Source organism: Lasioglossum baleicum, unplaced genomic scaffold (assembly GCF_051020765.1).
Source record: "Lasioglossum baleicum unplaced genomic scaffold, iyLasBale1 scaffold1273, whole genome shotgun sequence".
Lineage (NCBI taxonomy): Eukaryota > Metazoa > Arthropoda > Insecta > Hymenoptera > Halictidae > Lasioglossum > Lasioglossum baleicum.
In genome coordinates this window covers 1367-16803 of record NW_027470332.1, presented here as the reverse complement: position 1 = coordinate 16803, position 15437 = coordinate 1367, and the positions used below count along the sequence as shown (strand labels likewise).

The following is a 15437-nucleotide window of genomic DNA, read 5'->3' as shown; positions in this document are numbered from 1 at the left end:
TTCCGCAGGCTTTCCTGGTAGGCATAAGTAAACTGGCCATTAGCGGCGCGAGGGACCTTAAGAAAAAAACAAGAAAAGATATCTCCTACCAAACGGCTCGTAACGTTGTCTAATGTGTACACCAAGGAGGCACTCGATACGGATATATGTTTATATAAATACTTGCAAAAGCGTACATACACAGAGAAGTGACAGAGATAGAGAGATAGAGATAGAGCATGATGTTATATACGCAGAGAATGAATGATACAACTGTCGTCGCAACATATCAGGGTAAACGATGTTGATCAAATGTCGTAGTCGTTAAAACGGAAGTAAGGGAGACACGAAGATCCGCGATATCTACATAGATAGTATTTTTTTTCTATGGCTACTTTTACCAGCCTCGATAAACGCGTAGCGTAAAGCGGAGACATGGAACAGTAACAAAATAAAACAATCTCGTTAACAATTTTCTTCGACGGTAAAATCTTTGGCTACGTTGAACACATTGGTCTCCGTTTCTTATCGCGATTCGAGCATCGAGATCGCGTTCCTAGTTTCAAGAACGAAAATTCGTATCTCCTTTCTCTACTACACACATGCGTTACCATGCAAGACGGCACAGAATGAAAGTTTTTACGTCGACAACGATAACGGTCCTAGTTGTAATTACTCTTTTACACGCGGCCGCGAGAACCATACCGATGATGGGAAACCAAAACGAATGCACGCTGTCAAAAATCATCATACGCCATTCGAAACCAAGACAGAATCGATGAAGAAAATTCAACGCAACGAAAGCAAGGAGTTCAATAAGCGTCCTAACGAAGTACCAAAGTCATCATTACTTAACAATCGATTACAGTATGTACGACAAGCATGCTACAGAGCGATAGACTTTTATGAAGGGGCTCGACTCGTCGCTTTCAACGCTAACTTCAACCTGAGTACATTTCCTGATCAGAATTCATCAACCTTCCTTTCCTTCCTTTCTCGAGACGTTTCGTCTCCACTTCCCTAAACTACCATCAACGCACCATAACAAATCCTTCGATCTTCTCAGTTTACCATTATCGGTTGACGAACACTCAACAAGACAAATCTACGCCATACCTGTCCTTCAAACGACTTACAAAGCACTGTAATATATAAACGAGTAGACAGAGCTGTCCATGCTAATATTCGTCATCTGTTCCATTTGTATACTTGCTACTTTCCAATGGGAATATCCTCTTTTCGTTCCCTGTCTTCTAACAGCTTCTTTTTCAAGCTTATTTCGAGAATACGATACAAATGGCAGATGACTATAAAGCTTCTCGTGGACAGCCGTGTGCAGTACAGAGCAAAAAGGTAGTTGTGCACGTATAGTAAGTCAAAATGTAGCTGCACACCAAGTGGAAGGATCGAACAGTACTCTTGCAAGTTTTGCCGACGAGTCGAGTCGAGATCGAACAGCCTCGCGTGAATCGCTCTCGTAGAAGCGAGGTCAAGGGGGACAAGTTCGATAACAGGACGCAAAAGAGAGTACATTACGTCAAAGGAGGATAAATCGATGGTACAAAAGAGAGAGACACATCGGCCAGTCAGACACTTACGGCGCTGACTTTTCGCACTTTAGTGGTGGTCGTGTGATTGTTGATCGGTTTCACCCTGTGCTCGCTGACCGACTCGATCGAACGTATGCTCATCCTCTCTTTGTTGTTGTCGTCGTTACCCTTTTCCTGGCCGACGAACAGCTCGTAGCTGTGACAAGAGAAGTCTGACGGTGATTTGACAATCGGATCGTCGACGACCGCTGCTGCAGCTGCCGCCGCCTCTCTAGCTGCCGCCTGCGCCGCCAGCTTCGTCTCTTTTGCTAGAGCTGCTTCCTCAGCTTCCTGTTGAAAATCAAACGAATGAAATTAACGATTCCTTCCATTCCCTCGATCGCCGCGCGAAAAATTACGGATCAACGTGACTCTTTCTCGTTTTATTTCTTTTCGAAGTCCTCGAGGAGCCTAAGACGCCAGCTTTCTACGCTGGAATTACCAAAGAATGTTCGCGTTTTATTTTTACTTTTCTTAACACGTTGAATACCACGGGGGTCACCGGTGACTGGTAATCAACTTTTCAGTGACGCCATGGAGACCACCGGTGACCGTCGCGTCCAGATTAACACGTTGGCTGCCGTGCCGGTCACCGGTGACCCCCGCGGCAGCCAACGTGTTAAATATTGATAATTGTACACTATGCAGTGCAATGATGATCTGTACTCTGGCAACAATCATACCTGACGTGTCACGCACGTCGTTTTTGTTTCTGTAATAATCGCATGACGACGTACATACCATGTCGTTGGCGATTTTGTGACAAAAGCGTTACGACGTGCATGACCCCCGTGGGGGTCACCGGTGACCGGCACTAGATTTGGCTACAGCGCCGTGGGGGCCACCGGTGACCGGCGCGCCTAGATTGATGGAAATATATATAATTTAAACAAATGACAATATTTATAATTTAATCGCATTCCTGCGCCACGGGGGTCACCGATGATCCCCGTCGCAGTTAACGTGTCAAACATGGTTATGTACTGTAACTTATCTATTAAAGAGAATATTTCATCGTTATATGTATCGTATAATAGAAAATTCACCGTGGCACCACGGACAATCCCTGTAAAATTGGCGTTCAACGTGTTAATGTAGATTTAGATTACTTAGAATTCTATTTCCATGTAATGTCATTGTAGAAATCGTCATGAACGGTTTTTGTGCCATCCGTGGCCACGCGTGCTCTACCTAAAAGATTAACACGTTAAATGCCACGGGGGTCACCGGTGACCGGCATTTAACTTTTCAGTGCGCCATGCGGACCACCGGTGACCGGCGCGCCCAGGTTAATAGAAATGTATATAATTTAAAAAAATGGCAATATTTATAATTTAATCGCACTCTACAGCCACGAGGGTCACCAGTGACCCCTGTCGCAATTAACATCATAGTTATACAATGTAACTTATCTATGGAAGATAATATCTCATCTCTCACATGTATTGCATAATAGAAAATTGATCGTGACGCCACAGACAATGTTTGTAAAATTGGCGTGGCATTCAACGTGTTAAAGAGTACTTTGTTTAGATTTAAACAAAGAAAAGATGGCGAATTTTCTCGCCATCGATACGTACCCTTATGGCTTCTTCCTCGGCAGCCTCCTCTTCCTCGGCCTTCTTCTGCAACTCGTCGTAAGACATCGCGACAATGGCGAGAATCAAGTTGACGAGATAAAAAGAGCCGAGGAAAATGATCACGATGAAGAACAACATATGCCATGGACCAGCCGATCGGAGTACCAACTGATACAGATTTTCCAGTAATCTTGCGTCATCAAACGAAACGCGGAGAGTAAGGCCCAGCCGAAGGTGTCGAAACTCGTGTAACCGTAATTCGGATTTTCACCGTATCCTTGTAAACACGTGTAGCCAGGAAGGCACTGCCTGTGGTCAACAAATCGTATTCGTCAGATTGAAAGCGATGCATCGCGATAAATCTCGCGTTCGACGTTTTATAAACTGAGAATTGGTGTCTAGTTACCCTGCTCCAGATGAATTTCCACACAAGGGCATGTTTTTCGTCTCGTCCACGTACCAATTAGCTAAGCGGAACAATGAGCGAGATTATTTCGAGTTAATGAAGTGTCTGGTTTCCAGGAGCTTACGCTTGCCCTCAAAAGTTAGGATCTCCCGTTTTAAGCGCAGGATCATAGCTTCGAATATCCTTCGTTTGTTATGCTTGTCGCTTGAAAAGCAAGAGGAGCACTATTTGGATAGAGGAGCCTCTCCTCGAGCTGAAGAATTTCATTTGGACGAGGAAGGATCAACTGCGAGCGTTCAAAACTCGAGAAACAGGATTTCTAGAGAAACAGACTTGAGTAAAAGTAGGAAGAGATAAACGTCAAGAGATAGTATTAACTCTTGACAAAGAAATTGACATTTTTCTCTCTTCTAGTGTTATCTTTAGGATTTACACGTTCTTGGTATCGTTTTTCTAACGTTAATCTAGGATTGGTTATTCTTCCTGGATTTATGAAACGTTAACACTTAGCCAACCGCACGAACCACAAAGATTTATTTTCCAAAGTTTGCACCAGTACGGATTGAAATTCGCTATTTGAAATGAGAAATGTCCAAAAATTATTTATGTGATCAATTATATCTTACGGTAACAATTTCATTCGAGGATTTCACATACTGCTTACACAAAATTCAAAATTAAACGTTTATAATAATTATTTTTTAATGGTAATTCAAAAAGCATAGGTAATAGTAGAGTCAGAAAATTAAGGACAGTAAAGATGAAGGATAAATAGCATTAAAAGTTTATAATAATTATTTTTTAACGGTTACGCAAAAAATATAGGTAATAGAAAAAGTTAAGGACAGTAAAGATGACGGATAAATAGCATTAAAAGTTTATAATAATTATTTTTTAATGGTTACTCAAAAAGTATAGGTAATAAAAAAAATTAAGGACAGTAAAGATGACGGATAAATAGCATTAAAAGTTTATAATAATTATTTTTTAACGGCTACTCAAAAAGTAGAGGTAATAGAGAAAATTAAGGACAGTAAAGATGACGGATAAATAACATTAAAAGTTTATAATAATTACTTTTTTATGGTTATTCAAAAAGTATAGTAATAGAGAAAAATAAGGACAGTAAAGATGACAAATAAATAACGTAAGCTAAGTGTTCTAATAAAATAATTTTATGGCTGGTAGAGGCACCTTCGAAAATCCCGAACACAGAGAACCGTAATAATTGGGAATAAAAGACTTCGAAAATTAATTCATGTTATTGTAATTATGTTGTACTCTATAGAACTAAGTTCTATAGAGAAAGAAACGTTCCGCAGGTCAAAATAGTAGATCTAGCCGATCGGTCGGCCACCGATTAGCTTGGAAATGGGTAAATCTACTCGATCGGTCGGCTAAGTGTGAAGGAACGCTCTTTCGCTTAACACTTTGCCAGCCGCTGTCAAGTTGACGTAATTTTTGCTCGCCAATCATTATCAGCCGCTATCACGTACGCGTGACTTTTTTTTCTCAGGCTGTGATGCTCAATTTCCATGTTCGTATAGAGAGAAAAAACATTGTTACAAAGCAATATATGACAAATAGAGAACTGTGGTTTCAACTGTTTTACCTTCCCAATTTACTAAATTGTGTTTTATTGAAATCTTTAAATACTTTGCTTATGTTGCATAATTATTGCATAAATAACATCGTTGGAGAGCAATAGAAATTGCGTGAATCTCACCGGCGACAGCGCAATGGCAATTCGAGAAATGTGCGGCAGGCAAAGTGTTATCCCTTTAGCTTACAATGACGCCTCAGAGGCGTCGTAAGGCTATCAGGCCAATTTGCAACAATAAATCTGTTGTTTGTTTAATAATCAACTAATCGTAATTATTTATCATCTTGCAAAATTAATTGTACCGCGCACGTGTATATACAAATCATAGGAAGTTTGCGATTTGTACAGATTCGCTCAGACAACGACCTTGGTGTCGCTTTTGTTGAAAAATAAATCGTAAGGCAAGGGGTTAAGGAACGCTCCTTCGCTTAACACTAGATTTACGGGACCCATCAATTTGACGGCTGGGTTGCTTCAATTATACGATATTAACAGATTTAACCCTTTGTACTCGACGATATTTTCATTACTGAAAAATAGTAATTCAAAGACCTTCTGCCATAAAACCGTCGATGTTTCAAAAATGATAAATAGGAAATCGTATAGAAATTAAGGGGTAAAATTATTTTATTTCGATATTCCGCGCATCGTAGGTTAATTTTTAATTTTATATATTAATTAAAATCGATCTTTAGAATCTGATTAAATGGTGACTGAGGCGAGCCTCTCGAGTGCAAAGTGTTAATTAACTTATATTAAGTTTGTTAATATTGCGATTGTTTTCAAATTAAACCCATCGTTTGTTATTTAACCCTTTGCGATCCGAATAATATATTTCAATTTTGTTACCAGTAGCCCTTAACGTTTCTAAATTTATTATTTGGAATTTATTTCGACTAAAAAGTAGGGCTATTTAAATAAATGAAGGAAGAAAGAAATTCGATTAAAAATCAGTTATATTTACACTATTGTTATAGTTTGTAATTATCAAGTGTAAATCTCTTGAAACAATTTCCAAATGTCGAGTTACACTCGACATAGGACCGCAAAGGATTAAAGAAAGTATATAGTTTTCTTTACCCTAAATCTGACGGGTGTCCGTAGAAATAGGTATACAAGAAACCCCCGTAAACCTGGTGTTAAGAGCTTGAGAGAACCCCTAACTTTTGAGCGACAATTTGCGAATGGAAAAGGGATAGAATGGATTACGTACTATCATTGCTAACGAATCGCTCCCAGTTTTCATCGCTGAGATTACCCCAGGAGCCGTCCTCGGGAAAGTTCTTTATACACTTTTGCGTGAGCACCCCCATGTAAATCTGGAGGCCCATCAGCGCAAAGACGGAAAGAGAGAACATCGTCAGGATTATCACATCGCGCAGGTTCTTCACGGATTCTATCACAGCGCCGACAATGGTTTTCAGACCTGGCGAACGAAACAAAAAACGGGACCAGATGGATTTGTCAGTAAACGGGCGAAACTTCGACGACGACGACGGTTCAAGTGGCGGGCGTGGACGTAGTTTTCTTATACATACATATATTTATTTGTTATTTTTTTTTTAATAGACAAGACACCGCTTTTCGTTTCAGCGTGTGGAAAGAGAGAAAGACAGATAGATGATGGACTGACTGAAAAAAAACGGATGGAAGGATCATCAAAGAACACGTATATATTTTTTTTCTTTTTTTTTTTTTCTTGCAAAAAAGGAGAACATTGATGGAAGAGAGAGAGATGAGGTGGCGAGGACGAATAGATGGCTAGCAGAAGATCATGACAGACAGCTGTTTTCAATGATCGATATTTGAAAGAGTTCAGTCGGCATAGACGATAAAAGTTTCGGTTAGATAAAAATGATCTCTGATCGATGAATTCGAGTGAGAGATGGAAGGCTGGCGAGCAACAAAATGGCGCACAAAGAGTTATGATAGAGTGGGGTAGCGTTTAACAGTGACAGAGAGAAAGAGAGACAGAGATAGAGAGATAGAGATAGAGATAGATAGAGAGAGAAAGAGATTGATAGAGATTATATCATATAGAATAGGCGTTGTCGGTGATGATGCGAGAGAATGTGTGTGTAACAGCGAGCCGCGGCAAAAGTGTGTCTATAAAATGAATAGTCTCTAAGAATCTGCGACTACACCCAATTGATCTATTTCTCTAAGCATACCTGGTACAATAGCGACAGTCTTCAAGGCTCGGAGGACTCGAAATGTCCTGAGAGCGGCAAGGTTGCCTAGATCTATGCCCATCGTCACATAACTGCAATACACCCGAACATCACACACATTACAGTGATACAAACAAAAAAACAAAACGGTTTTAGAAAAAAACAGATAGATAGAGTAGACAGAAAGATAGAGAGATAGAAAGAGAGAGAGACAGATAGAGAGAGAGAGAGATAGAGAGAGATAGAAAGAGAGAAAGAATTTAGGAGAATAAGTAAAAAAGTTTTAATATACTCAAACGATTACTCGCTACCAGATTTATCTATGGCCTACCAAAACGTCTGCTTTGAAACTGTTTTATATAATAATAAATAATCATAATAATAATCATAATGATAATAATAATAATAATAATCATAATGGTAATCATAAAAATAATAATTGTAATAATGATAGTAATAATAATATATATATATAAAATATATATCTCTTTATGTATATAATTTATATATATATATATAAATGTATATTTTAAAGGTAGCTATTACTGCATGCACTCGATGTCGCTCGAAATGCTACGGTATCACGGGAATCTGATTGCACGTTTATCTAATTTCATATCGAAGTTAAGATTTTGTTTTTTTCTTCGTAACAACGGTGACAATGGTGACAATGACCGTGTCAATTTGCTCGATGACAACGTATCGTGACAATGACCGTGTCAATTTGCTCGATGACAACGTGTCGTGACAATGACACGATTCTCGTGATACCGAGTCGCAAACGAATACTCGTTACGCTGTATAAGATACATGTATTTGACCATCTATCAACAGTTATGTAATATACGTATATGCGTATGCGTATGTCGACGGTAAAAGGTGTGTGTGTGTGTTTATACGTACGCATACACATATACGTATACGGCAATAATAATAATAATAATGATCTAGATCTACGACAATTAATTAATAGACGATTCGATCGAATCGACGTTAATATATATATATATATATTTAATTACGCTAGGCTAATCAACAATTACGATGATAGTAAATAAATAAATAAATACTCTCTGTCCGAGGTAACTAGACATAATAATTAATAATAATGATAATAGTGATGATAATAATAATTAATCATAATAATAATAATAAGAAAAAGTCTCTAATCCCTATCTAAGTAAACTAATTCATGTATTACCTATTATTATGTATATCTGATGTAATCGTGTAATCGTACATGTATCTATATATATATGTAGCATATATATGCGTACATATGTATGTACATATATATATAACGATATATTTGCGTGTAGTATATTGTAGGTGTGTGTAGGTGTAGTAAGAGAAAGTTCGAAGAATAGAGATTCATTTTCCTTTTTTTTTTCCTTTCTTTGCTTCTTCTTCTTTCTTTTCTTTCGTTCTATAGCGTTACTCGAGGTATCTAGTGTATACTGTACTTTATATACGTATATATATAGATAGATCTACGTTAACATGTTCTAAATCGTGTATACTAAATTTGCGTTCTTAACACTTCTTCGTGTTCAACTCTGGTAGTACCGGGATCATCGAAAATCGATCCTGTCGACGCGGCACGGTTAAGATTATCGTCATCGTCACACGAATCTACCTGTGGAACTAAGAAACACAAAGAAAGTAAAAAAAAACGTTTCAATTCGAAGCTTTTATAAAATATTTCTAATAACAATCGTTGAACCGAATGAAAGAAAATCGTTGCTCTTGATGAATTTTATGAAAAATTATCAAGAGATATAACGATGTTTGGTAGATTCTAGGTAGATTCGTGAATGATTCTCCAGAAAAAACGTGAATTCTATTTCTTTGCTTCGATGGTTAAGGTTTTTTCGTTTCTGATAATTTGATTTTAAACGCGGATTGCTTAACACTAGGTTTACGGAGGCTTTTTGTATACAAAAAATCTGACACCCGTCAGATTTAGGGTAAAGAAAGCACATATTTTCATTAAAAATTAACGATGAGTTTAATTTGAAATCAATCGCGATATTAACAAACTTAATGTAAGTTTATTAAATCTGTTAATATCGTATAATCGAAGCAACTCATCCGTCAAATTCACGGGTTCCGTAAATCTAGTGTTAAAACAGAGTTTTACTTGGGGATTGGAGTTAAGGTCTGACTACTAGCGCACGCACTAGTAGTCGGAGATGGTTGGTACTAATAGGTTTTGGATTCGGTTATAAGAACTCACGTTTTTATAGAAACTAGAAGAGATCTTACCACCGTACGACATATCGATTCGATGATTTTCTCTTCTTCAGTTCGACTAGGCGTGAATCGTTAGAACGCGGCCAATCTATGTTCGATATTTCATCTTCTTTTATTACGCGAGATTATGGTCTCGTTAAGCCTAAGCAGGATCATCCTATACTCGTATTTCTGGCAATTTCTTTTTTTTTTTCTTTTTCTTTCTTTCTCTTCCTTTTTTCTTAATTAAAATTAGCGAACGTACTCGAACTGAAAAGACCGGATAATTCTACGTTCTGAAATATTCTGAAGGTTACTTCTTGCCTTTTCAACATCGGTGTATCAACTACTTGGAAAAATAATCAATTACCATAAACAAGAAGTTTACAAGTACTACGATACGTTCTCTTTCGTCACACGCTGTACTCTACCGTTCTTATGGTTGCTTTTCGCTTTCTTTTTCTTTCGTTTTGTCACTTTCTTTTTTCTGTATCGTTCTCTCGGTTTCGTTTGCCTGTTTCTTTTTCACTTTCGTTTCTTTCTTTTAGTTAAAGAATAAGTTTTTAACTACTCACGCTAAAGCTATAACTACGAAGTCGAGCCAATTCATGCATCTCTAAGATAGGTAAAAGGCTGCAGAATGAAACCCTCGCCATCACCTTAACGGCGGACTCAAATGTGTAGATGCCCGTAAATATCACTCTGAAAACAACAAACATACCACTCAGCTTTAAATGCGATTTCTCTTGGCGCGCGCGCGCACACGTGAGTCTTTCTACTGGCATAGCGTCTCTTATCACATCGCACTGACAAGTTGCATTGGCGAAGTGCACTTGCAAAAAAAAGGATAATCAAAATTTATAGTATTCCATTCCTTTATTCAATTCTGTCTTTACGAATTTTCTATATTATTCCTTTCTTCTTTTTTTAAGATAGCAATGGGATCTAGTCTCAGAGCAATTGACTAGTTAAGAATTTGCATTTGATATATCAAAAGTGATATAGCACCTTGTCATCAATTGTGACCGTGCTCTAATACTTAATCCCACCGCTATTAGGAAGTACTTACTACACAAATAGAACTTAATTCTCGTTACAAAAGACAGATTATACCTGTAGTAGTCACCACGATATAGCGAAGTCGTAGAAGTACCCTGAAGAATCGAAACTTCAGTCAGGGCGTGTGAAGCATATCTTAACTGTGAATCACTTTCTGATATTTCTATTGCTTCGATTCTAATTGCTAAAGCCTCCACTATTCTCGTTTTATTAATTTGTTTTCCTATTATAATTTCATTTCTAACATCTCTTGATATAGAAAGTAAATTTTCTAGTACTGGAATCTTTTTCACAGCATTTTAATGTCAACTCGTGAGTTCATTGGTGGAACTGCTACCTCGAAAGCACAATCTTTCCTCGAAATTCTGTTCCTTTCTTAAAAAGTTAAATTTCCTCACAAGCCAAAGTGTAATTTCATCACGATGAAGAACATAGTTTAGAAAATGGAATTGCTACTAAAGCAACCCTACGAACGGTGAAGTATTTTTCATCACTGGGATGGAATAGACACTTGGAGCAGCTGGAACCAGAAGTGTCTCCAATAATCAAATAGTCACTAGGGAACGAGTTCAGAGAAAGTAACCCCCATATCTTAGCGACCACTGAATAGACAAGTGGATTCGAATTGCATGGATAAAACCAGAGGAAATTTCAGAAGCGTCTACAGCAATCAAGTAGAAGCCAGGAACGATTTTGTAGAAGCAACCATCAAAGTAACCACCACCACTGACTGACCTATATAGGTAAACGCATCCTCGACGGATAGTCAACGAAGAGATATAGTTGTGTCAAATAAAGCAACTTTAGGATATCCAAATACGAAAATCAACAATCCAGGAAAATCTGGTGGATTCGAATCTCCACAGAAAAAGCACCAGGGGGTGAAAGTGAATTCGAATTGCATGGATAAAACCAGAACGAAATTTCATGAGCGTCTACAGCAATCAAGTAGAAGCCAGGAACGATTTTGTAGAAAGCAACCCATCAAAGTAACCACCACCACTGACTGACCTATATAGGTAAACGCTATCCTCGACGGATAAAGTCAACGAAGAAATAGTTGATCAAATAAAACAACTTTAGATATCCAAATACGAAAATTAACAAATCCAGAAAAATCTGGTGGATTCGAATCTTCATAGAAAAAAGCACCAGGGATGATGTGTGCACCCATCTTTCTCGTGCATCTCGCCGAATCATATTTAATACTGGATATCACCATCATCAGCGAACTCAGTCCCACACCATCTTCCAGTTCGACTGAAACTACTGTATTTCGTCGTTAATTCTCCTGAATAAATGAATAAATAAGAATAAAAGAAGACAAAGCCAATAAACATCAAAGTCTGTGAGAGTACCTCGCCGAACAGATGGAGAAACGTTGGAGAAATCGAAGAAGCAAAAGCTCCGGTTAGATCTGCATAAAAGATATCTTATTTCTCGGTTTCGACGTCACTGCTCAATCAATGCTTCCACTTGATGCTTTGATGTAACACCTTGCTATATCGTGGGGACTGTGTAGACAAATAATTCACACTTATCTCATAATCCTTGCCAGTGAGCACGGCCGCTTTTGCTAAACAGGCGATAGTGTCCGATCGCTATCGGCCTCTAATTAATTACAGATCGCCGTAGACAAGTCAGCTATTCGTCGAGCACGACCCGAGCGAACAATTTCTTTCTTTAATTCAACGAACGAATCGCTCATACGAAACAGATGTTTCATTCCTCGCGATTTCTTCGTCGCTCCTTTCCCATTTCTCTCGCATTATTCGCACAGATCGCTCACGTCTCTACGCTACCTCTAGAGAGACTAGAACAAAACTTACCAACGGTTATACAATTTATCACAGTCTCTACTCATATATATATATATATAGAGCTATAACACGTAGAACATTGCTTGAAATATCTATACTTTCAACAACGTGTGCTCGCCGTAAGCTTTCGATGATTCGCATTCGTCTGTAGAAAAAAAGAGAGGAATAAACAAACGAAGATTAAACGTCGTTCGAGTCAAGGGTTCAAATCAGTCGAGATTCTTTTGGAAAGAATCCGATTCATCTCCGGCTTAGGCTCGTCGGCACGCTAAGCTACGTTGATTCACAGTCACTGCAGAGCAAGCGTAAATATATAATTGACTGGCAAAGTCAACGAAAATTTGAATAAAAGTAGATTGCAACTCCTGACACTTTGACTGCGCCATTTAATCATCTGCACGAATTTCGTTTCTTTTTTTTTTGGAATTATGGAATTTCTAAGCAGTTTCGATCTCCGAAGATATTGCGGTTCCATACGTGACTTGCAATCAAAGTCGTTCGATTGAAACATAAAACACCTGTTCGTATAGTTTTTTACTGATTCGCTTCCATCCATTCAAGAACCATACAGAATCGAAGATCTCGGTAAAAATCTTTAAATCTGCGCGCGAATGTCAATCTTCTTCTACAATTAAAACTCAATTCCAACTCGATAATTATAAAAAATTTCCAAAAAGACCCTTGTTCGCTATTTTCCCCAAAAATTTAAAACTGACAGGTAATTTCCCAGAGGAAATTTCAAAGTCTTCTAAAATAATTTATATTTTTCGCTGAAACGTGAATTTTACTTTTTCTTAATTTGAAAAAACAACGAATATTAACTTTGATCAAACGAATCGGTGCGATCTAAAATTCGTCAAAGGTCAAACATTTGCCAAAATTACTCGAGATGCGTATGTCGCATTTTCTATAATTTCTATAATTTCTAATAATTAATCACGCTGTCGCGTTAACGACGAAGATCGACAGTCGCGCGTGTTGCAGTCGTTACACGCGGCAAAAATGAAAACAGACAGTGAAAAGAAAACGGAGGACGTAGGCAAAGAGTAAGTCGAGTTCTCGCCATTGTTTTCTAGATCGAGGGCGAGGAGAACGAACGATACTCACTCCGTAGACTCGATGGTGGGCGTAGTGGCATGATCATGAGTATGCAGTTAACCAATATTGTAGTGATAATGAAGAGGGAGAACAGGGGTGAACCAATATGTAAATGGCCACACGTCGTATCGGGTTGAACGGGTCGAGGATCCACATCGCATCTGTCGCTGAGAACCTGAATATGTCCTTTCCCTTGCTGATGACGACGAAGGTCTGACCGGAAAGCAAACGACATCACATTAAGAAGGTAAGAAAAATAACATACGCTTCGATAATTATCACAGTATCAAAAAAATATCGTTTTCATCGGTTGCATCTCCTTAAAAATCGAGATCGTACGAATATAACTCGCAGTGTTTCAACTACTTGAATCCTAAAGAATAAAAATCGCTATAAAAACCGAAGTTTCGGAAAAAATTCTCAAAAAATTCTCCAATGAGTTAATCAGCAATTTTCTACGTAACTAGGTCTCTGATTTTCTAACAAATTTCTAATCAATTGAAAGAAAACAAAATCAGCATCGGAGGTTCCCAAACCTCACACGTTAAAATTATTAATTTAATAACGCGATGTTTAATTAAATTATAATTAAATGATTCGATACTTAGAAACGATTAGTCGTTATCCACGCTGTTGGAAGCTCTGATTATAAAGTAACGTTTTAAAAATGAGTGAAAAACCACAGAGACGGTAATTTCGGTTTTCACGATAGAACGTTGATTTTTTCAGTTTCGTAATAAAATATCGATACCCTTTGTTTATGATAGAAGCTATCAATATCTCGAATCCTAAAGAATAAAAATCGCTATAAAAACTCGAAGTTCGGAAAAAAATCTCAAAAAATTCTCCAACGAGTTAATGAGCGATTTTCTACATAACTAGGTCTCTGATTTTCTAACAAATTTCTGTATAAATTGAAAGAAAACAAAATCCACATCGGAGGTTCCCAAACTTCACGCGTTAAAGTTAATAATTTAATAACGCGATGTTTAATTAAATTATAATTAAATAATTAAACGATTCGATACTTAGACACGATTAGTCGTTATCCACGCTGTTGGAAGCCTCTGATTATAAAGTAACGTTTTAAAAATGAGTGAAAAACCACAGAGACGGTAATTTCGATTTTCACGATACAACGTTGATTTTTTCCAGTTTCGTAATAAAATATCGATACCTTTGGTTATGATAGAAGCTATCAATATCCTCGAGAGGTGTGGAGGCCAACTCGGGTGGAAATTCGTTGTGCAGTCGGACCGGGATCGGTGCTCCTTGCTCGAGCATCGGATCCGGCTGAGGACCCTCGTCCTCGTCCTCGTCGTCATACCGAACCTGCGAACGAAACACTTCTAAACACCTCCGTTCCTCGTACATCACCTCTCTTACTTATCCTCTTGCATCGGACCACCATAGTTCTCTCGCTTTCTTTCGCATAGACGTGCTAAAATTATATACAGGTAACGAAACGTAAACAATCACGTCTTCGCTGCGCATCGCGCAGGACACGAGATTCGAACGAAAAAATAGTGGAAAAAAAAGATGTAGAAAAAAAAAAGACATAAGAAAACTCATCACCAGTGATCGGCGAAACAAATATTTCCAAGATATATTCCTCGTTTCTCTCAGAGCGTGTTTAAAGTAACGCTTGATCGTGTCAGGTCAAAAATCAAAGGCAGCTCGCGATTGTTGGAAATATTCATTTTCTGTATTACTTGTCCGCTATGTGTGCACCGGTGTTATTCATACCCGCTTCTAGATCAGCTCTACGCGTTCTAATCGTTCACGCTCAATGTGCATCGCAAGAGAACGTCCCGAGCTTCGTGGCAGGCGCTTCTTCTGGACCTACTACGTCCGCCATTTTCTCAATGGCGCGGCGATCTGCAAGACCAACTCGTGAAAT

The 15437-nt window shown here is 38.2% G+C and overlaps 1 protein-coding gene across 1 annotated transcript in view; it reads right to left on the bottom strand.

Annotated features, from left to right (window-relative positions):
• The window catches only part of LOC143220605 (sodium channel protein para-like), a 34371-nt gene extending 19535 nt beyond the window's left edge, over window positions 1-14836 (bottom strand). The window contains 14 exon segments of the mRNA XM_076446224.1: window positions 1578-1859; window positions 3149-3330; window positions 3333-3457; window positions 3555-3615; window positions 6371-6583; window positions 7329-7420; window positions 10136-10169; window positions 10172-10210; window positions 10213-10262; window positions 13547-13571; window positions 13574-13630; window positions 13633-13750; window position 14289; window positions 14715-14836. Of these exon segments, the coding sequence (XP_076302339.1) occupies window positions 1578-1859; window positions 3149-3330; window positions 3333-3457; window positions 3555-3615; window positions 6371-6583; window positions 7329-7420; window positions 10136-10169; window positions 10172-10210; window positions 10213-10262; window positions 13547-13571; window positions 13574-13630; window positions 13633-13750; window position 14289; window positions 14715-14821 (1386 nt within the window). The 5' untranslated portion in view covers window positions 14822-14836.
• Window positions 14837-15437: the final 601 nt, after the last annotated feature.